The sequence below is a fragment of the Ranitomeya imitator genome, chromosome 9 (genome assembly GCF_032444005.1).
Source record: "Ranitomeya imitator isolate aRanImi1 chromosome 9, aRanImi1.pri, whole genome shotgun sequence".
Classification (NCBI taxonomy): domain Eukaryota; kingdom Metazoa; phylum Chordata; class Amphibia; order Anura; family Dendrobatidae; genus Ranitomeya; species Ranitomeya imitator.
The window spans coordinates 133,798,278-133,820,232 of record NC_091290.1 but is presented as its reverse complement, the minus strand read 5'-3'; the positions used below and the strand labels follow the sequence as shown (position 1 = coordinate 133,820,232).

Below are 21,955 nucleotides of genomic sequence, written 5' to 3'. Positions count from 1 at the left end.
GCCCCATCCTATTTGATGCTCAGACCCTCCACACTATCAGTAATGGTGGCTGTCATCTTTTAGGGTTTTGCAGGAGCAAGAGGCATGGACACCACTTGGTCACCACTGATCAGCTTTCCATAAAAAGTGACATATGCCGGTTCCTTTCCTTATTTGCTCATACGACTTACCGCGTAAGACGCCATTATTCCTGTCTGTAAAGGGAAACGTCAGCCGGCAGTCTTAATGAAGAACCCAGCGTGAAATGACTGCCGTAAATAAATAATGAGGGAGTTTTACCAACAATTAGTGGTTGCTGAGTGCGCTGACCCCGGCCAGCAGACTGACCGTTATTGACGTCCATGGGGTCCTATGCACCCATGTCATCAGAATTGGAATATTGTTAGAAAATTAATGTGTTTTTTTTAACAAACCACAAAGTAAAGATGCCAGGCGTTCAACCAACAGCAGTCAATAATGCAGGAAGCTTTCAGTATAATTTCCCGCTAACCCTGCAGCTTCCCACATGGAAAGGAAAAAGTTTTCACCCTCCTCCCTGATTTAAGTTTCCCCCAAATACTTTAATGATTGGATTAAATATTCCGTAGTAAACATACAAAAACCCAGGAACCATAGAAAGGCCACATGTAGATATTTAATTGTGGAAATGGACAGAGAAGTCATTTTCAGTCCTTAAAAAAAAAAAAAAAATAATTAACCTCTCATGCAGCTTTTTACACAAGGTCCATTCCCGGTCTTCTGAGCGATATCAAAGTCCACTAAACAACAGTCCAATCTTCGATAAGAATTTGATAAACCTGTATACAAAAATCTGGATGCAGCTTTACGTTGCAAATTTCTTCTGTTTCATCGGTGGGGGCAGCCGAGTCAGGATGTCAGTGAGGGGTCTCTCCACCAGGACTAATTCCCCATCATCCAACAAGTCCATGAAAAGCAAAGGCTGCAGGGCGTCCGACAACGACCGGAAGGGTTCATAAATAAAACGGGGCGAGGGGAAGAGAAAAAAATATATCAGTTAAAAAAAAAAAAAACCTTAAAAATATGTAGCATAAAGTAATGTCCCGTCTGGACGCAAGTGTAGCAAACTCTCAGATGTGAATACTATTATGGAGGTTTTCAGTATTGAGACCTGTATGGGTTTTTATTCACTGGCAATAAGCAGAATTCTCAATATTAGAGGAACTGAAGCACCAAGTATGTTAGAGTAAGTTTCAGAACGTTTCTTTATAAAACAAGAAATCTTGAATTTATCTAAAAGTGTGAATACCCCTTCAGGGGGACGTGTAGTCACCTGTCCACTCTGACATCCCTGTTTTAGGGATCATTTGTCAGTCCCAATGTTTGATCCATCACAGATAAGATAACTGTCCAAACTTTAGAAAACTAAGGATCGATATGTCCTACCTGAAACTTTCTGGTTATTTTAAAGGCATGAGCGTGACTTCTCCTCGCACTCTCCGAAAGCTGCTTCAGCGACTTCTGGTTGACTAGGGCTGTTTTGTCATCTGGCAGAGGCTAGGGAAAGAAAGCAATACAATGATATATGGATGCGTGCTACAGCACAAAAAAAACAAAAAAGAAAAAGAAAACAAAAATTATATATTATACACTTTTTTTTTTTTTTTTTTTTAAAGTTTCTTTCGTTTTTTTTTTTTTTTTGCTATTGGCCACCCATGAAAACTTCATATTGTGAAATGATAAAAAAAAAAATATATACATTTCTGCTTGTTTCTTTACGGGCAGTCGATAAATATTTTAGTACTATTGGTTGTATATATAAATATATATTAAAAAAAATAATTCATGTGCGACCAATTTAAAAAAAAAAAATTCTCCCTGGTGATACAGATCTCAGGCAGTACTGCTACTTACCAAGGACTTGTCCAAGACACAGAACATATAGTTATCATGCATAAGAATATGATCAGGCCTCGAAGGGTTAAACGCGATGCCCGTGATTGGCGTATCACGCTCCACCCAATCACGATGGAGGCCATACTGCAGAACTTTTCGACTCCAGTCTGTGTACTGCTTCTTAGCAATGCTGAACTCCAGGACCTGGGGGGAGAGAGAGAAGAAACATCAGAGTTGTATCCTATGGCCTCACCTGAAGAAAGTCTCCCAGGACGGAGCAGCACCTACCTGCTGGTCAGCGTGAGCAATCACCAGGTCATTAATGGATGGATGGATACTGATGGCAGTAGGAGGAGAACTGTACTGAGGAACTGAGCATTCATACTACAGGAAAGACATCATGGGGTTAATTCAAAGCACATATAACACTGGTAATTCTGCAAACTGCATTAATAATGGAGATGCCACTCACCTTCAGCTCCTTCACATTGAATACATCAATCTGAGAGTTGGCAGAAGCCACCGCCAGCAGGGATCCATCCGAACTTGCAGCCAAAAGATGCACAGGATGGGAGGACACTGTGGAGACGAATACACACGATGGGCGACGGATATATGAAATAGAAATTGCATCAGAAATAGAAAGAGGATCATCCGTCATGCTGCGGCTTTGCCATGGGTTACGACGTGGAATAGCCCCATTCAATGGAGCGAAGCGGCACATGGCCACCCCCTATGGTTTCTTCACACTGAGCTTTTTTTTTTCTATGTGGATTTGCTTCCCAATACTCTTCACATTGATTTCAATTGGAAATACACATTGCTATTCAGCGAGTTTTTTGTTTTTGCAGATTTTGCTTTTTCTTTTTTTTTCACCAACAACATTTTTGTTAAATCTTCCAGTGAGGAAAGAGAACAAAACAAAAGGTACAAGTTACTTATTTGATGGAAATTCCTTACATCATCGGCTCCAAACAATCAAAAGAAAACCAGAAAATAAAAGTGCTCCAAAAAAAACCTTCTTAAAAATAAAAAACTACCCCAGGGACCCCAAAATCAGCAACACAAAGGAGCCTCAGTAAAATACATAAAGGTGTGTGCACACAAGTGCAGCTTGCTTTGACAACCGCGCCAGCCAGCACCGCGGACATGACGTTCTTATGATCAGATTTTTTTTCTATATACCTATATGATTTCCAGTACCTGCTGGCGGCTCCAGGGTGTGACGGTGTTGGCAGGCGCCCTCCGATAGCTCCAGGACATGAACGCGTCCCCCCTCTGACCCTACGTAGAGGCGTTTAGCGTCAGGGGAGAAGAGAAGCTGCAGAGCTCCAGTCTGAGGAACTTTGGGAACCTATTTCAAAATAAAAAGACATTTATTATGTGAGGACACACAGTATCTGTGTGTGAGTGTAGCGCTCGGCAGATCAAACTCACCCGGGTGATACTTATATTGTTGTTGTCGTAGTGCAGCCTATGGAGAAACAGACGGGAGGTAGTGGCATAAGAAAGCCATGAGCCACAGTGGGAGATGGTGCTGCAACGTATACACTCAGACCCCTGAAAATAGACAGAAAATCAGAGTGGTCACTCCCAACAAACCTAAGCACATTAGGCAATGCTTTGACATATGTATGCAAATAATGTGTTGTGCATATATATTTGCGCGCACACACACGGTTGGTATTTTTTTTGCATTTTTTCCCTTATGTTTTTGCATTGATAAGCCAGTGCAAATATATCGATGTCTGCATGAACCACACGTATCTTCAACCCCTTGCTCCAGTGACTCAGTGCTGCCACCCACTGGCACTACTCACCTTTCTCTTCAGCTGCAAAAGAAGTTCTTCCTCCTGGCTCACATTAAGAAGATCCCCATCGATTCCTACAACAAAGTTACAAAAGTGAAAGCTTTCATAACTATCAGACGGCACAAATTATTTGTAGCCTACACATAAATTATCACTTAGCCTAACAAACCGGCTTTCTAAAGTTTTCTTATTTCTAGAGTATTTTGCCGTCTGGACTATGTTTTGAGCGACCAAAGACGTCATGATGTTAAGATTTTTTGCAAATTTCCAGGATTCGCGCATATTTAAAGGGGTTGCCTATATATATATTTTTCGTATTATGGGCCTAAAAACGAAACAAGCAGGTAATTGCTCACTGCCTGTTCTATCCGGTGTGGGCCCAGAACTTTCACGGACCTCTCCTCCCGGTGATTCTGCTGCTTTACGTCAACACAACAGGTCGTCTTATTCTGGGCTGCTTTCTCGACTGGGTGTGACTGCTGGCGTCATGCTGACTGACAGCTGGCTCCCCTCACTTTGACTGCTGCCTACCAGCTTTACATTGTCAGTCACGCCTGCCCCATCAGAGCGGAAAAGAACCTCCCCTTTAATGACTTCCCTCGTGCTTATATGCAATTATATGAATAAGCAGGGATGCAGTGTAAAGTACAGCGGAAGCAACAGGTCTCTGACTTTCTTAGAAATACTTGATACATATATTGTGAGCTCACAGCGCCCTCATTAATATGGGATTTAATGTTTTGACTTTAAAGCGCACCAGCTCACCTGATTCATTTGTCTGTCCGAGTCGCCACAACTCGAGATGTTCAGGAAACTGGAAGAGAAGCAGTCGGGAGGCTTGGGCACAAGATATAAGATGGCGCTGAGGAAAGAGACAGATGTACAATAAACATCCCTTCATGGCAAGCTGGAAATTGAAAATACTAAGCTATATCAGCCATATCCAGACTTACATGTGGAAATGTGATTTTTCTTAGAGCAGCTTCGTAGGATTTGGTTTGCATCTTTTCCATCAAGGGCCGGGAAACAATGTGACCATCAACACCTGTGAAGACGAGAAGCAGCTTTAGAAATGATGAAGAAGAAGGTAACTTCTAAGCTGATGTGTAGGTGGGGGGGTCTGACGTACCACCAGAGATAAGAGCGGTGCTGCTGTGCGCCACGGCTCTTACGTCGTGAGTGTGATATCGAAATGGCTTTGTGCAAATCCATTGCTGTTCTGGTTTTCCTGCTTGAACGGCCAAATGCTGGAACTGGAAGATGACGCCCTGAGCCGTGCCCACCAGCAGGCTGTCCTCTGTCTGCAGGAAAACAACAGGAAGGGTCAGCATTGTCATTCAGCAGCTTATAAGACAAACACCCAGTGTGCAGGAGTATCACCTTGGCCACGGCGAGACACAGGAGGTCACAGCTGGCCACGTTGTACGTGCGGAGAAGCGTTCCGTTCTTTATCTCCCAGAACTGGAGTTTTCCTGTAGAATCCGCACTGATGATTTCTCCGCAGGAGAGGACGGCCACACTCCACACAATGGATTTGCGCTTCCTCCCACTCACCGACCGGAGGTCCAGCTTCAATGTATGTAGAAGGTGACCTATTGTGAACCAACATATGTCAGACTACAGCTGGGTGCACACTGCGTTTGTGCCCACAGTCAGGATTTCCCAAGGCACCAACAGTGTCATATAGATATATTTTATCACTCTTTACAAAATGATGGATCAAACCAAGCTCAGGTGTCCAGTGTACCCTTGGGCTGGTTGAAAAGTTCAGTGCACCTTCCCTTCAACTTTTGTTGTTTTCTATCTCCTCCTCCTCTTCTCAGATTGACATCTCTGGCTTTGCAAGAGGATGACGATAAATGGAAAACAAGTAAGATAGTACACTCAACTACTCAGCTTCGCCAAGGGTGCACCAAACGTCTGTGCTTGGTTTGAACAGTCATTTTGCACTGACAGACTCCCTTCAAAAGAAACAATCCAAAAAAATACTGACTGTGTGGTATCTAGTGCCTAGAGGAAGCAGGCTACAGGGATTCTCTCCCTTTTAAAAGGTTGGCCATAAACTTTAATCCAACGCATTTACATTATTCACTTAAGGATTACTTCTTACATCTAGAAAAAAGTTGGTTCCTATCTATAGCATGTGCCATACCGGTAATTTCATATGGCATTTCAGAATAAGGTGTTGTGTGTACACAAGGAATAATACTAGAACTAGCCATGGCCAGCACATCACTTGTGTCCTGCATTTTTAGCACTTTCCCCTCTGCACTAGAAGGCTCAGCAATTTAACTTTATTCTTTTTTTCTTTACTATTACCCTCCAGCTTTGTGCTCATTCCCCCTCCATAAACTTTTATAGGCAGCAGGTTTCATTTTATCCCTCACTGTACATAGATTTACAGACAGATTTGAGCAGCTCAAGTGTTCGAGGCTACTTGTTTAAGAGCAGCTTCTATAAAGTTAATAGGATGGGTTATGTTTCCATGCATAGTCTTTCAGCCAGAGGAGCACTGCAGGAACCAGTGTTGCAGGGCGGACCCTTACATATCATTAAATGAGGATGAAGCCTCGCCATATCCCTTCACTCATTAAGATTAGACTGCATAATTAAGCATTAAAGAGGTTGTCCAGGCTTGGGGTTCAAGTCTGCAGTCACTCTATCCTGCCTGCAGGCTGTAAGGATAAACAAGTCTGCAGTCACAGAGTGAACCCCAGGCCTGGATAACCCATTTAAATCTACAAAAAGGGGACAAAAGTAAAATCCAGCGCAGTATCCCAATATAACCAGAGTGGCAAAAAGCTTCCTACAATGATGTGACCACACACCCTGTGTCATATTCACCTGATGAGACGTTGAATACTTTGATGACATTGACAGAACCAGTGACAATTTGAGATCCTGATGGATGCCACGCCAGACATAGGATACGATCTGCACAGGGAGAATGAGAAAAAAAATAGGTGACACTTGTCCATTGGGATCAGCTAGAAGGCGACTACATCACATAATCGTCCAGCAATCACCTTTTTGCCGATCTAAGATCTTCTCAAAGATAATCTTCTCGGGTGTAATGCTAAAAAGCTTGACAGAGCCATCTTCACAGCAAACCTACATTGTAAAGAAATACAGCAGCTACAAATGGAGATCACACAACTAAAAGAAGGATTAAATATAAATGTGACGGACGTGGTACGTACAGCAAGGTGGGTGTTGCTGGGATTGGCCGCAATGCCCCAGATGGGTCCTCCGAAAGCATCCAAGGAATATTTAACACAGAGCTTGTTCAGATCATACTCAATGATCTCTCCATTTAGACCAGCAGAGAAAAGCCGCTCACCGGCGGCCGCCCAGCAAACGGACTCGGTGGACCTCCTGTCATCTCCAGGAATAATCTGCACAACAAACATGGTCATATACTAATTTTCCGTTAACAAAAAAAAAAAAAAAACATACAGGCAGTTGTAGTTTTGAAATAGTTGGACATCGACAACACTATGCATCAATCTTCATACCTTTTCCTGGTAGTAGTTGGCAGAAAAGTTGTAAATTTCTACAGATCCATCATTACGAGCCACAGCGAGTCTATCGGTCTGGTCCGAGTACGCCATACAGCGCACGCCAGACGGGACATAGTCAAAGAAGCGGACGCGGTGTACCTTGAATTCCCCCATCTCTATAAAATCACAAAAGAGAAGAATTTAGCAATTATTACGCATTATTAATTGGTCTCCATATGAGATTGTTAATTTTTAACAAAAAGTAATAAAAATCTAAAGAATGTAAACATATCGAAATGACAGAATTGCCATTTTATAGTTACTTAATCTGCCAAAAAATTAGAATAAAGAGGGATCAGAACGTCATACGGACCCCACAATGGTAACGATAAAACCCACAGCTCTTAGCGCACAGAGCGGGCCTGGATACAGCTGCATGGACCCAAAAATAAGAAGGACAGAGCTCTCGGAAGGCGAGGGAGACAAAAAGCGGCTCTAAGGGCCCGTCTAGCCCCCTATGTGGCTCTATAACCCAGCATGTACGGCGCAGGCTGAGCGGGGCACGAGTCCTAGCGTATGACGGACACCCTGCAGCAATGGCCGGGATCGGAGATTGCTCTGATCCGGTCTCTTCACCCTCCAGAAGCTGCAATCACAGGAGACAGCGGGCGACACAGGCAGAGCCATACAAACCCTACAGCTGACCCCAGAGCGGCCGAGGGAGGGGGACGACAGGGGTCCGAGCCCCCTATACTGGGAGGTCATGGGTCTATGGAGGTCACTGCTCAGCAATGAGGAACTCTTCACAGGCTGCAGAACTACAACACCCAGCATGCCCTGATATGTGAAGGTATGCTGGGAACAGTAGTTCTACCATGACTGGAAAGGCACAGAGTGCAGACCCTCCAGTATTGGGGGGGATATCTCCCCCCAATACTGATATCCCCCCAAATGCTGGAGGGTCTGCACTCTGTACCTTTCCAGTCATGGTAGAACTACTGTTCCCTGCATACCTTCACGTGTGTGTATATAAATATGTATATATTAGGTATATTCAATATACGGCGCACTCACCGTCTCCTCCGGCCCCGCTCCTCCTCGCGTTGCTAGTGCTCCCCTCACGTGTGCTTCACAGGGAGCCGGAAGCGGAAACACGTCACACCGTCGGCCCCGCCCCCTCCTCGCTGAGGCGCCAGGTTCAGTTCCTTCAGCTGACAGGAGCCGCCGCGGGGGAGGATGGTGCAGATAGTTGTGTCCAGGTCAGTGGTGCGGTGCTGGGGGTAGAACTACTACTCCCAGCCAGCATGTCCTGCCAGACTCATTGTACCCGACCCACCTCGCCTGTCCAGTCACACACTGACTCTGTAGAGGCCTCTACGTGTCCTCCCATTACCACAGCTGTGATTTTCTGATTATGTAGCTGCTGTAGGACCATAATTTCCAGTAGTCCCTAGCAGTCTTTGTGTAAAGGGGACCACAAATCCCATCACGCCCTGCCTTTCATTCTGTAGCTGCAGGATAATGTCCTGTCATTCTAATTATGGGCCTATTGTAGGACTATGAATCCCAGCATGTCCTGTGGTTGATACAGGAGGGACTATGAATCCCAGCATGTCCTGTGGTTGATACAGGAGGGACTATGAATCCCAGCATGCCCTGTGGTTGATACAGTAGGGACTATGAATCCCAGCATGTCCTGTGGTTGATACAGTAGGGACTATGAATCCCAGCGTGTCCTGTGGTTGGTACAGTAGGGACTATGAATCCCAGCATGCCCTGTGGTTGATACAGTAGGGACTGTGAATCCCAGCATGCCCTGTGGTTGATACAGTAGGGACTATGAATCCCAGCATGTCCTGTGGTTGATACAGTAGGGACTATGAATCCCAGCATGTCCTGTGGTTGATACAGTAGGGACTATGAATCCCAGCATGCCCTGTGGTTGATACAGTAGGGACTATGAATCCCAGCATGCCCTGTGGTTGATACAGTAGGGACTATGAATCCCAGCATGCCCTGTGGTTGATACAGTAGGGACTATGAATCCCAGCATGCCCTGTGGTTGATACAGTAGGGACTGTGAATCCCAGCATGCCCTGTGGTTGATACAGTAGGGACTATGAATCCCAGCGTGTCCTGTGGTTGATACAGGAGGGACTATGAATCCCAGCATGCCCTGTGGTTGATACAGGAGGGACTATGAATCCCAGCGTGTCCTGTGGTTGATACAGTAGGGACTGTGAATCCCAGCGTGTCCTGTGGTTGATACAGTAGGGACTATGAATCCCAGCGTGTCCTGTGGTTGATACAGTAGGGACTATGAATCCCAGCGTGTCCTGTGGTTGATACAGTAGGGACTATGAATCCCAGCATGCCCTGTGGTTGATACAGTAGGGACTATGAATCCCAGCATGCCCTGTGGTTGATACAGTAGGGACTGTGAATCCCAGCATGCGCTGTGCTTGATACAGGAGGGACTATGAATCCCAGCATGCCCTGTGGTTGATACAGTAGGGACTATGAATCCCAGCGTGCCCTGTGCTTGATACAGGAGGGACTATGAATCCCAGCATGCCCTGTGGTTGATACAGTAGGGACTATGAATCCCAGCATGTCCTGTGGTTGATACAGTAGGGACTATGAATCCCAGCGTGTCCTGTGGTTGATACAGTAGGGACTGTGAATCCCAGCGTGTCCTGTGGTTGATACAGTAGGGACTATGAATCCCAGCGTGTCCTGTGGTTGATACAGTAGGGACTATGAATCCCAGCGTGTCCTGTGGTTGATACAGTAGGGACTATGAATCCCAGCGTGTCCTGTGGTTGATACAGTAGGGACTGTGAATCCCAGCGTGTCCTGTGGTTGATACAGTAGGGACTGTGAATCCCAGCGTGTCCTGTGGTTGATACAGTAGGGACTATGAATCCCAGCGTGTCCTGTGGTTGATACAGTAGGGACTATGAATCCCAGCGTGTCCTGTGGTTGATACAGTAGGGACTATGAATCCCAGCATGCCCTGTGGTTGATACAGTAGGGACTATGAATCCCAGCATGCCCTGTGGTTGATACAGTAGGGACTGTGAATCCCAGCATGCGCTGTGCTTGATACAGGAGGGACTATGAATCCCAGCATGCCCTGTGGTTGATACAGTAGGGACTATGAATCCCAGCGTGCCCTGTGCTTGATACAGGAGGGACTATGAATCCCAGCATGCCCTGTGGTTGATACAGTAGGGACTATGAATCCCAGCATGTCCTGTGGTTGATACAGTAGGGACTATGAATCCCAGCGTGTCCTGTGGTTGATACAGTAGGGACTATGAATCCCAGCATGTCCTGTGGTTGATACAGTAGGGACTATGAATCCCAGCATGTCCTGTGGTTGATACAGTAGGTACTATGAATCCCAGCGTGTCCTGTGGTTGATACAGTAGGGACTATGAATCCCAGCGTGTCCTGTGGTTGATACAGTAGGGACTATGAATCCCAGCATGCCCTGTGGTTGATACAGGAGGGACTATGAATCCCAGCATGCCCTGTGGGTCTGAGGTCCTGCAGAGCCGGAGGTGACAGGTGGTGATGGTGCCTCCATCTGACCCTTTGCTGTCAGTGAAGCAGACGGTGTGTTCCAGCCTATGATGCCCTGATCTCACCCTCTGTCTGATCCTCCTGCCGTTACAGGGATGTCCGGGGGCAGCCGCCGGCCGAGTGGTTACTGATGGAGCTGCAGGGAGAGATCGAAGCCCGGAAACAGGATGGATTAGCCGGGAAGGTGATGGGCGACCTGCACTACACCACGGAGGTGAGCCGCGACTGCCAGTCACCAGTGTGCGGCATCTGACACAGAACCTCCACAAGTGGGAGAGTAGTCATCAATTTCTCTACTGGGACCTTCCAATAACTCTGATCCGGGACGTTTAACCCCTCAGTGACCACAGCTTCAATAGGAGGGGCTACCTGTGTCACCTCATGACCCTAATGGGCTGCAGTGGCAGCCTAATAATCATCCTCTTTAAAGGGGCTATTGGGACATGTAATATCGATGACCAATCTTTAAATTGTTGGGGGTCCAACATCCCCTCCGCTCTGCTATTATCAGCAGCTAATCGAGGTGGGTGCCAGGGCTCAGACCCTCACTGGTCTCATATTGATGGCCTATAATAGAAGGACCTGTCATGTGGACAGGCTGCCAGTGGGCTACACTTTTTTTAATGTTATTTCCAGCTGTTACAAAACTACAACTCCCAACATGCCACAGTGCGTCCACAAAAAGCAAAATATCTCTAAAGAGCAGCAGAGCGTTGGTGTTGGTGGCACTCCTGTGAAGTTGGCGCTCTCACAGTATTATCAGATACTTCTGTCTAGAGATGTAATAGCTGGAAAATTATTTATTTGTGGGCTATCTTTTAAAACCACAGAAAGTGCAAAAAAAAAAATTGAATGTGAATTTTGCAAGTTTTCCCACCTACAGCGAATGAAGAGGTCTGTCATTTTTTTTGTAGGTACACTTCACCTGTGAGAGACAGAATCTAACAATAAAAAAAACAGAAAATCACATTTTATGATTTTTACATAATTAATTTGAATTTTGTTGCATGAAATAAGTATTTGATACAATAGAAAAACAGAGCTTAATATTTGGTACAGAAACTTTCGTTTGCAGTTAGAGGTAAGATGTTTCCTGTAGTTCTTGACCACGTTTGCACACACTGCAGCAGGGATATTGGCCCCCTCCTCCATACAGAACTTCTCCAGATCTTTCAGGTTTCGGGGCTGTCGCTGGGCAACATTGATTTTCAGCTCCTTTCAAAGATTTTCTATTGGGTTCAGGTCTGGAGACTGGCTAGGCCACTCCAGGACCATGATATGCTTCTTACGGAGCCACTCCTTAGTTGCCCTGGCTGTGTGTTTCGGGTCATTGTCATGCTGGAAGACCCAGCCACGACCCATGTTATATGCGGTTACTAAGAGGAGGTTGTTGGTCAAAATCTTGCGACACATGACCCCATCCATCCCATCAATACAGTGCAGTGGTCCTCTCACCTTTGCAGAAAAGCACCCCCAAAGTATGTTTCCCCCACCATGCTTCATGGTTGGGATGGTGTTCTCGGGTTTGTACTCATCCTTCTTCTTCCTCCAAACACTGCGAGTGGAGTTGATACCAAAAAGTTCTATTTTGGTCCCATCTAACCACATGACCTAAACCCATGCCTCTTCTGGATGATCCAGATGGTCATTGGTGAACTTCAAACTGGCCTGGACATGTGCTGGCGGAAGCAGGAGGACCTTGCATGCTCTGTATGATTTTATTCCATGAGGGCGTAGTGTGTTAATAACAGTAATGTTTGAGACTGTGGTCCCAGCTCTCTTCAGGTCATTGACCAGGTCTTCCCATGTAGTTCTGAGCTGATTCCTGACCTTTCTCGGAATCACCCTAACCCACGAAGAAAGATCTTGCATGGAGCCCCAGGCCAGCGAAAATTGACAGTCATCTTGAGTTTCCTCCATTTTCTAATAATTGCGCCAACAGTTGTTAACTTCTCTCCAAGCTGCTTGCCTATTGTCCTGTAGCCCATCCCAGCCTTGTGCAGGTCTACAATTTTGTCCCTTTGACAGCTCTTTGGTCTTGGCCATGGTGGAGAGGTCAGAGTGTGATGACAGGTGTCTTTTATTCAGGTAACAAGTTCAAACAGGTGCAATTAATCCAGGTAATGAGTGTAGAGTAGGAAGGCTTCTTAAAGAGAAACTAACAGGTCTGTGAGAGACTGAATTCTTGCTGGTTGGTCGGTGATCAAATACTTATTTCATGCAATTCAATTATGTAAACAACTTACAATGTGATTTTCTGTTTTTTTTTGTTTAAGATTCTGTCTCTCACGGTAAAGTGTACCTACGATAAAAATTACAGACCTCCATTCTATGTAGGGGAAAACTTGCAAAATCGTCAATGTATCAAATACTTATTTTCGGCACTGTATATAAAGTTTGATTGTAATACTATATAAGGCCACTAGGTGTCATATGCATCCAGAATATTCAGAGCTCGGCTTATTTTTACCTGCAGTGATATGCACGCTGTGATGCCATATCACATGACCGTCAGATGGAGGTGCCAAGTGTGACATTTTAATGAATACTCTATATAATAAGGACATATATTTCTCCTCCCCTGAGCTTATCACTATATTGTATTGCTCTTCTCCAGGGGGTTCCTGTTCTTATCATCGGACATCACATATTATACGGTAAAGTCGTTCGTCTTGAGAAGCCTTTTGCCGTTCTGGTGAAGAGCACCAGCTCCTCATCAGACGCAATGGACACGGGAGATGTGACGGAGACAAAGTACAATGTAACCGCGCTGATTAAGAGGAAGATAATTTTTAAAACCCGCCCAAAACCTATCATCACTAACGTGCCTAAGAAGGTGTGAGGAGCAGGAGACGGTCGGTGTGGTGCACTGTGATGGAGCAGAACTTCATCTGCAACCCTGGACTCCTTAGGGACCAGAAGATGTGAGCTTCAATTCCTAGTAGACTGCTACTTTGCAGTCTGTCATTTTATTCCTCCAAATCCTCGGTTGGCACACCTAGGACCACCCAGTATATGTAATCGCACCATGTATTTGTTAGGGCGTCTCAAAAATGTTTAGTCAGGGGGGATTCTCTTTATAAGGGCTCCTTCTCACTTGCGTGAAATACGGCCGAGTCTCGCAGGTTAAAACCCGGCTCTGCCGCCGGCACTTGAGAGCGGAGCGTGCAGCTCCATGTATTGCTTTGCAGCCGCACGCACCGCTCTGGAGTGCCGACGGCAGAGCCAGGTTTTAACCTGAGAGACTCGGCCGTATTTCACGCAAGTGAGAAGGAGCCCTAAGGGTTGTCCTGAGAAAACAAGTTATCGAATGTTAACAGTATAGGTCATAACATAGCGGGGGTCTGAACCTCAGGAGACGCACCAATATGGGAACTTTTATCCTTTTAATAGATGGAGCAGCAGGTCAGACCCCCAGCCGCCTCTCTATTCATTCTTTAGGGGGCTTATGTAAAAATCCTAGCGCCAAGTCAGCAGCCCCCATAAGGAATGAATGGAGCAGCAGTCGAGCATGTGCATAAAATGTCCCTTTTCTACGGATCTGTGCAAGTCCCAGCGGTCAGACCCCCACTCAATATCAATACGATACCACCTAGAATTTGTTTGAACTGGACAACCCCTTTAACTATGACTTTTTTTGTAGGAGGCGGTAATATGGATTTCTTACACCCATTATTTAGATCTTTGATCCCCAGGAAATATTAATCTCATGGGTCCAGTAATGGGGGCACTGACCATAGTAGTGATGCATTTTGTAAAAGAGAAAGTTTTTTGTGTAGTCGGATGCGCGGAGATGCATTGTCTCTTCTGAATCCGTCTTTTTATTCTATGAACATTGTAAAAAGAACGATTTCCAAAATGCAAATCACAAAATAAATACATTTTTGTAAAAGATTCCAAACGTGTACAAAGTTAAAACGAACTGACGTGGACCCCGGAACTTGTCCTTGTTCATGCTGCATGCAGAGACCGTGCCGAATTCGGCCATGTGCATAGAGTTTGCTTTATGGCACGTGGTGGAAGACGACCGAGGACGGATGAAAATGGAACCTGCAGAACACGATCGATCTCTGCCCAACCCTTTTTATATAACGTGAAGCTGCTGAATCGTCCACATATTACTCTAAATTATATGTAATAGGACCGACCCAACCCTCGCCTGTATCTGGGAAACCCTGAGAGCTGGAGCCGAGGCTGATGGTGTCATATGTACGATGCATATTATAAAGCACTGAAATTCCCTGTAAACCATAGAAGCATGGGAGATGAGACATAGCCCTGAGCAAATGTTCAAGTTGCACTCACTTATGGGGGGAGGCACTGCATAGCCACAGCATAAAGGGATGATATATCATTCTATTCTGAAGATGTTAGATGAGACGGGTCTGAGGGTATCCACCATAAGCTTCGTGCACCCATGGAAAGTGGACAGAAGAATCTGAGGTTTATCTGCACATTTAATTATAGTGATCCGATCTGCTGACACTGATAGGTATGTTTGCATTTGGTGCAGAGATTTCATAAACAATGCAAAAGGGTGAAATCTGCAGGAAATCCGCACCATTTTGCTTCAGATATTGAACTTAGCTGAAAGACCTGCTTCAAACGTATGAATTTCATAGTGTATGCACCAAGTCCAGTTTTTGGACTGGATTTGACCTAGCAGCCTCATAGGCATATATGAGACCCAAAGATGGCCGTGCATGGACTGTGAAATGCAGAAGACAGACTAGGGCTGATCGCTCAGTTCGGCTGACCGCTAACTCCCTTTATACAAATGCATGACCACTCAGCCAAGTGTCCATGGTAAAGAGAAATAAGCCTCCATTATACCTGAGAACAAAGGATCCGACATAAAGGGGTTGTGAAGTGCTTCTCATTTCTGCATAGGGCGATGAGAGACCCTGCGATACCATGGCACATATACTGCAACTGTCCCCTACCAGCGTGCAATACCCAATGCAGACATGAGAGGCGCTGCCTAAACCTGTATTACCGCCTATGCTGTCGGGGATAGTCAGAGCACCACTATACGCATTGGATGGGCATCCTTTATGGTCAGTGGCCATCTTGGTTGTTAATCAGCCTTCCCAAAACTAGATATCATAAGTGAGTACACCCTAAATAAAAGATATTTGTGCCACTGCTGTGTATAGACCCCATCTAAATAAGGAGAAGGTTTCTTATTGCACTAATCCCTATATGTTATTAGAGAATTACCACCGCAATCACATCCCCATAATGTAACGCCATGCAACTCTCATTCATGCCGGGAATAATCATCTCGACAGCCCGGTAGGAGAGACGTCGTGTCCGTATATCGTCTTGCAGGATTTTACGGTATTTTTTGTCATGGGTTATGGATTGCGTCGTCTGAGTAGCCTCTTCCCGCCGGCGGTGGGGCTTCGTAGAACTTTCGCACAGTTGCAGGTTTGTGGCACCGTACCGTTACAACATTTTACGGATATGTTAAGGCTGTGCCGATTATGGCTCGTATTGCTTTGGCAAATTGCTCTCTTTCTTTTTCGATTTGCCTGAGGTATATGTTTGCATAGTAAGACATTGCTGGTGAGAACTGACCCTCTAATAGGACCGCACTTCTACCATCTTGGAAGCAAGGCCTACCAATCTTATATTTGGTTGACTCCGCCATATCCTCAACAATCTATATAAAGGTTTCCATTCACACTTCCGACAATGCCAAGCTATACAGCTCCTGCTTCTTCCCGCACCGCCTGGCGACTATTGCCAGATACAAGCTGAGCAATGCCAGCCAGTAACAGCCGTAGAGGATGGCTCCAGTCACCAGGAATAAGAGTTCAGTCTCGGTGAATGGATCCTGACTTTGGCAGTACGCTGTATACACGAGACCACCCAAGAGGACGCAGAACCAGATGGACACCGGCACCATGCCCATGAAGTTCACCACCAGCTTTCTCCTCCCTGACGTTCCCCATCCAGACTTGTTGATGGTGAGCACCGCGAACATCTTAGCAGGTAGCAGGCTGGTCATGTAGAGGAGAGAATACAAAGACATAAAGATCATTTCGGCATTGCCACGGAGGAAGCAGGCGTAGGTTGCCTTCACTATGCCCACAAGCTGGACGGTCAGAAGAAAAAGCATTATGTTCCAGATACGGCCACGGTAAAAGAGCTGCACCACTGTGGCCACCAAAAAGAAAGGGAAGAAGCCGGTGACCACAGACTCGTAGGTCATCCATAGGTGATGCTTGTGGAACCAAAGCGCGTTGTATAACCATTCCCGAAAATAGGACTTACTCCACCGGGTCTGCTGGTTCAACCAGCGCAAATACTTGGTGGGGGTCTCGGTCAGGCACTTGGAGCGCGCTGTGTACTTAGTCCTGTAACCCATGCTCAACACTCGATTGGTGAGATGCCGGTCGTCTCCGAAGCTGCACTTATGACCCAGGAAGGTTTGATGGTACCAGTCTTCCAAGAAGTACTGCAGGAGGCTGTTCCGATACATCCCCAGCGGACCACTAATGCACTGGACGCAGCCGAAGTAGGACTGGCAAGCTCGTTCTACATTAAACGCCATCCAGTACCGGACGCTGCTCAGGAAGGAGATCCAGGAGTCGTATTTGTTCAGTATCTGTGTGCGACAGAAGGACATTTTGGTGAAGTTGAGTTGGGACTTGTGATCAAGTTGCACAAATAAAATAAAAAAGTGCGAAATGCGTCGGTACCATAATGTAAAAATGGTCTGACGATGACCCTGCCTATACCAAATATAAAAAAACAGAAAACTTCTCACCTGCACATCTCCTCCGACCCCACCAACTTTAGTGTCCTCCTCCAATATACGCAGCATCTCTGCGGTACACGCCGGATCAAGTACAGTGTCTGAATCACAAACCTACAACCAGAGGTAAAAGGAAGCATGAATTGGCGATTGCGACTTCCCCCGATTTGCTGTGGAATTTACTGCAGAAATTTTTTTAACTCGCCCATTCAGTAGAACTGATTTTTTAGGTGCAGACATTTTTGCAACCAAGACTGCAAGATGTGAATTCACCCCAAAGTGTGAAATCAGAGCCACATAATCTGCATACAACTCACGGAAACTGTGACACTGACTGTACACTGTTAGCTAGGGGTACGTTCACACATACCGGCAGAAAACTACACTAAAAATGCTACATGGCGTTGATGAGATTTTAGTAGCGTTTTCATTACAATTTTTAATGTTCCTTCAGTCTCCTATGTTCCTCTAATCTGCTACCTTTCGGTGAAGGACAGAACACGAGCGTTCACGGTCATTATATCTATATTATGGCTGACGGGATTGACAATGCACAAGGTCTCAGGATCACAAGACGTGAGGGAGGACACTACTATACATGCACAGAGGTTTCTTGGAGAAGAAACTACTTCCAAAACACTTGGAAAACTCTTTCTAATCATTTCTATGGCAAATCCACTTTAGGCCATGTGTACACTTAGTGTTCCAAGGAGTTTTTGGAACAAAAACTCTCCAAATCCTGCAAATTTCAAAACTTCTCAAAAATTGAGTTTCTGCTCCGAAAACCCATCAGAACGACTCCTTACTGTTTATATGAGGAGTTTTCTTTTTTCCCTGAAGAGGTTTTAAATAACGCCTGGTGGAAATTGATGAGAAAGCGGAAACCTCCAAACTATCCACTGTCCAATCACTCTTCCAAAACTGTTTCAGGAAAAGAAAGCTCCTCAAAAACTGAGTGCTTAATAAAGCAGTTTTTGCTTAAATTTTTTTGCTTTTTACAGCCTCAAAAACTTCTGTGGGAACATAGCCTTAGATTAATATTGGCCAATCCCACCAATTTTGATAAGACTTTTATTGGGCCTAAAGAAAGACAATGTTGGCATGCCTGACAAATGGCATCAGAGGTGTCTATTAGTTGCTCACTTATTCATCAAAAGCACATGCATACTCAGCTAAACTGAGCGTGCATGTGTATGGAGAGGAATACTGTCCCCAGACTCTTGGTTCTCTGAGGTGTAAGGGCACATTAGTGATATATTGGGCATAGGGTGAGTAGTACAATAGGGTCAGTCCTTAAAATTATACATGGAAATTGCGCTGTGTGAACATGCCCCAATAATCTGCCGTTTCTTACCTGCACATAATCCACACTATCGGCCAGAGCCCGGAAGGCGGTGTACATCACTTCTCGCTTTCCTCCCCATTTCTGCATGATACAAGTGTACGGGAAGTTCTGCACCAGCTCCTGCACCCCCCGTTCGCCCTCCTGCCCGCCTTCCTGGGCATCGTGGTAATTGTTGTCCCACACATAGCAGCACGTGCCCTCTGATCCCATGACCTCTCGGAAAATGTCCATCATGTACCTATCGTCCTCCGAATTCCCGTCAATGACCATGACGACTCGGAGGTGCGGGTAGGAGATGCGTCGTGCCGACTGCAGACATTTCCTCAGGTACTCGGGGTCTTCTTGATAGGCCGCAATGCACAGTGCCACCCTGGAGGTCCTGACAAGACCCTCGCCACCTTTCCGCATTTGTTTGTGCTCCAGATAAGCGAAAAGACTCTGAGTGAGGAGGTGAAGCCCCAAAATAGCTCCATACAGCCCGAAGGAGAGGTGATGGCGGTCAGTGTGTATGAACTGGTACCCGGTCACATAAGCAGCGAGGATGCCCCCCAGCACCAGCACCGCAAAAAGGCTTGTGCCTAGGATCTTCAGGGCCGTCTTCAGCCGTCCAGGCATCTGTGCCAAAGGAATAAAGCAGAGAGAAAATAAGTAGAGACGCCCACACATAACTGCAGCACCAAGTCAACACATGCCAGTCTACGTGCCAACTCCGACGGACCTACGGGCAGTAATGACTTTAATTATATACTCACTTTCTGCAAAAGTTCTCATAAACTTTTATGCAATACTTTTGGCGCCCCCTATGACCAAAATGATGGCTACATTTGTTGAATCCTCTTATTCAGAGGTGCAGGGCTGATTTGTTTTTTTCCTGCAAACCTCAATTTTCAGATGACTTGATCTGTGTAAGACGTTTTATACCTTAAACTTAGCAGTCAGAAAGGGACCTGTCCCCCGGCGGCCATGCCGTCAATCTTACTAGGTCAAAAGAAGATCTAAAACAGGTGACTGTGGAACTACAAGTCCCAGCAACTTCTACCTGGCAATCATTGATATATATAAGTAGTTCAGTGTGTATAGCAATACCCTGTATTCACTGGTATACAGTAAGCTCCCTCTAGTGGTGACCGGAGGTAGCCAGAATTTTATAATTTGCATCTTGAAAAACAGCTGCAATTACTAAAATAATTAACTTTAATACAAGAAAGAAAAAAAAATGTACATAAAAATGGTATAAAAGGAACATGCGAGATATCTGCACCACAAATGTTTTGTATCGTTGAATGGTGAACTTTTATTGTGGTTTTATTGGTCTTATTTTGTCCCGTGGGAGTGAAAATTTGTTGCATTTGGATCCAGATTTATTTTTGAGGAGGTCACGCGTGTCGGGGAGGTCAGATCCTCTACACTCCCATTAATGTTAGAAAGAAAAAGAGTTTTGTGGGATCGTCTGATAGACTTACTAATTATAAGGGTAATGAAGAAAAGGAGGAAATGAAAAGGCTACCTGCAAGGGAATGTCTTAAGGAACAAAGAGACTTCAAAAGCCTGGTATGACGAGGAGGGGGGAACCTAATGACAGGTTACATGTCTACGGCTTGAACTTCTAAAGTCAGGAATGAGAAGCTACAAAGCCTAAAACCATACCGATCTTCTTATGGTGAACTGCATGTAGATGCTGCAGGATGCAACAGATGGGGGATACGGTCACCCCTATATTTCAGATACCATTTAAAGGGCATCTCCAGGGCTGTAAAAATAAAGATTAGAAGTTCACATAATCCCCATTAGTATCACAAGTCAGCCATTCCAATAAATGGACGTTCAGGTCCACCAGAGGAAGATCTATTCCTAAGCTGGTCATACACATGTGACAGTTTGGCCAAAACCGGTTCACCTATCTCCTGCATACACATATAGCTTGGCTGTGTTCAGAAAGGTGAGACGTGAATAAGTCTTGGTCAGAACCTTAAAGAGCAGGTTTATCTCTCCTGAGAATAAAAGGATTGGGCATGTTCAAATCCAACTGCCCAATCCTTTGTCCACCCCCCCAAAAACTGCTGTTGGGAGACCGCCATAAACATAAGGCTGTAGACCAGTCCCAAGACATCAGTGGGTTTGGAAAAAAAACGATGCAAAGTAAGAATTCTTTAAAAACGAAATGTTAACTGAATAAATAAAACGGAAAATCTAAATAAAATCAATATTTGGTGACCTCCCTTCGCCTTTAAAACAGAATCTGTTGTTCTAGGTACTTGTCACTTACATACAGTTTTTGAAGGAACTCGGCAGGAGGTTGTTCCAAACATCTTGGAGAACCGACCCCAGATCTTCTGTTGTGCAGATTACTTCTGTCTCTTCATGTAATCCCAGACTCTAAGATGAGATCAGGGCTCTCTGGGGCCAGATCATCACTCCCAGGACTACTTGTTCTTCCTCTCTGAAGGTAGTTAATTAATTATATTTCTTTCTCAGCATTGAGGACACCAATAAATGGGCAACGCTGAAGATCGTAGATGTAGTGGTCGGCCAAAGAAACTTAGTGCAGCAGATGAAAGACATATGTTGCTTCCTTTCAAAATTGGAAGATGTCCAGCAGTGCCATCAGTTCAGAATTGGCACGAAATAAGGGAGACTGAGCTACATCCATTTACTGTTTGGAGAAATCTTGGCAAAAGTGGTCTTAATGGAAGAAATGCAGCCCAAAAGCCCGTACCCACCACACGGGAACAACACCAAGTGACTCCACTATGCACAAAAACATGGGAACTGAGGTGTGGGGAAAATGGCAGCTGGAGCGCTGGACTGATGAGTCAAAATGTGAAATAATGAGTGTAAAGGAACAGTGAAGCATGATGAAGGGTCCAGCAAAATTGGGGATGCCTTTCACCATATGGAGTTGGTGTCCTCAATGCTGAGAGATTCAGGCAGATCTTTATCCATCATGTAATATCATCATGGAGGCATCTGATTGGCTCCAAATTTATTCTCTAGCAGAACAACAACCCCAAACATCCTGCCAATGTCATTAAGAATGATCTTCAGGGTAAAGAAGAGCGAGGAGTCCTGGAAGTGATGATCCAGCCCCAACAGA

At 45.3% G+C, this 21,955-nt stretch overlaps 3 protein-coding genes across 4 annotated transcripts in view; 1 reads left to right on the top strand and 2 right to left on the bottom strand.

Moving 5' to 3' along the window:
- Nucleotides 1-614: 614 nt before the first annotated feature.
- Nucleotides 615-8,318, bottom strand: UTP4 (UTP4 small subunit processome component). The gene is made up of 17 exons (XM_069739066.1): nucleotides 8,240-8,318; nucleotides 7,181-7,341; nucleotides 6,866-7,060; nucleotides 6,692-6,776; nucleotides 6,510-6,599; nucleotides 5,046-5,257; nucleotides 4,795-4,966; nucleotides 4,619-4,710; nucleotides 4,431-4,527; nucleotides 3,675-3,739; nucleotides 3,292-3,414; nucleotides 3,058-3,208; nucleotides 2,327-2,433; nucleotides 2,143-2,238; nucleotides 1,873-2,058; nucleotides 1,405-1,515; nucleotides 615-940 (listed from the first exon to the last, which is right to left on the bottom strand). The coding sequence occupies exons 2-17, from the start codon at nucleotides 7,337-7,339 to the stop codon at nucleotides 824-826; spliced, it is 2,058 nt and encodes a 685-aa protein (XP_069595167.1). The 5' UTR covers nucleotides 7,340-7,341; nucleotides 8,240-8,318; the 3' UTR covers nucleotides 615-823.
- A 4-nt stretch (nucleotides 8,319-8,322) lies between these two features.
- Nucleotides 8,323-14,647, top strand: CHTF8 (chromosome transmission fidelity factor 8). Its single transcript, XM_069739065.1, has 3 exons — nucleotides 8,323-8,424; nucleotides 10,847-10,967; nucleotides 13,371-14,647. The coding sequence occupies exons 1-3, from the start codon at nucleotides 8,402-8,404 to the stop codon at nucleotides 13,593-13,595; spliced, it is 369 nt and encodes a 122-aa protein (XP_069595166.1). The 5' UTR covers nucleotides 8,323-8,401; the 3' UTR covers nucleotides 13,596-14,647.
- HAS3 (hyaluronan synthase 3) overlaps nucleotides 14,641-21,955 on the bottom strand; it is a 22,449-nt gene continuing 15,134 nt past the window's right edge. For both annotated transcript variants that reach the window (XM_069739063.1, XM_069739062.1), the window contains exons 2-4: nucleotides 18,871-19,476; nucleotides 17,529-17,630; nucleotides 14,641-17,366 (exon numbers count right to left, since the gene is read on the bottom strand). In XM_069739063.1, coding sequence (XP_069595164.1) covers nucleotides 16,437-17,366; nucleotides 17,529-17,630; nucleotides 18,871-19,476 — 1,638 coding nt within the window. In that variant the 3' untranslated portion in view covers nucleotides 14,641-16,436. The remainder of the gene's footprint in view (nucleotides 17,367-17,528; nucleotides 17,631-18,870; nucleotides 19,477-21,955) is intronic.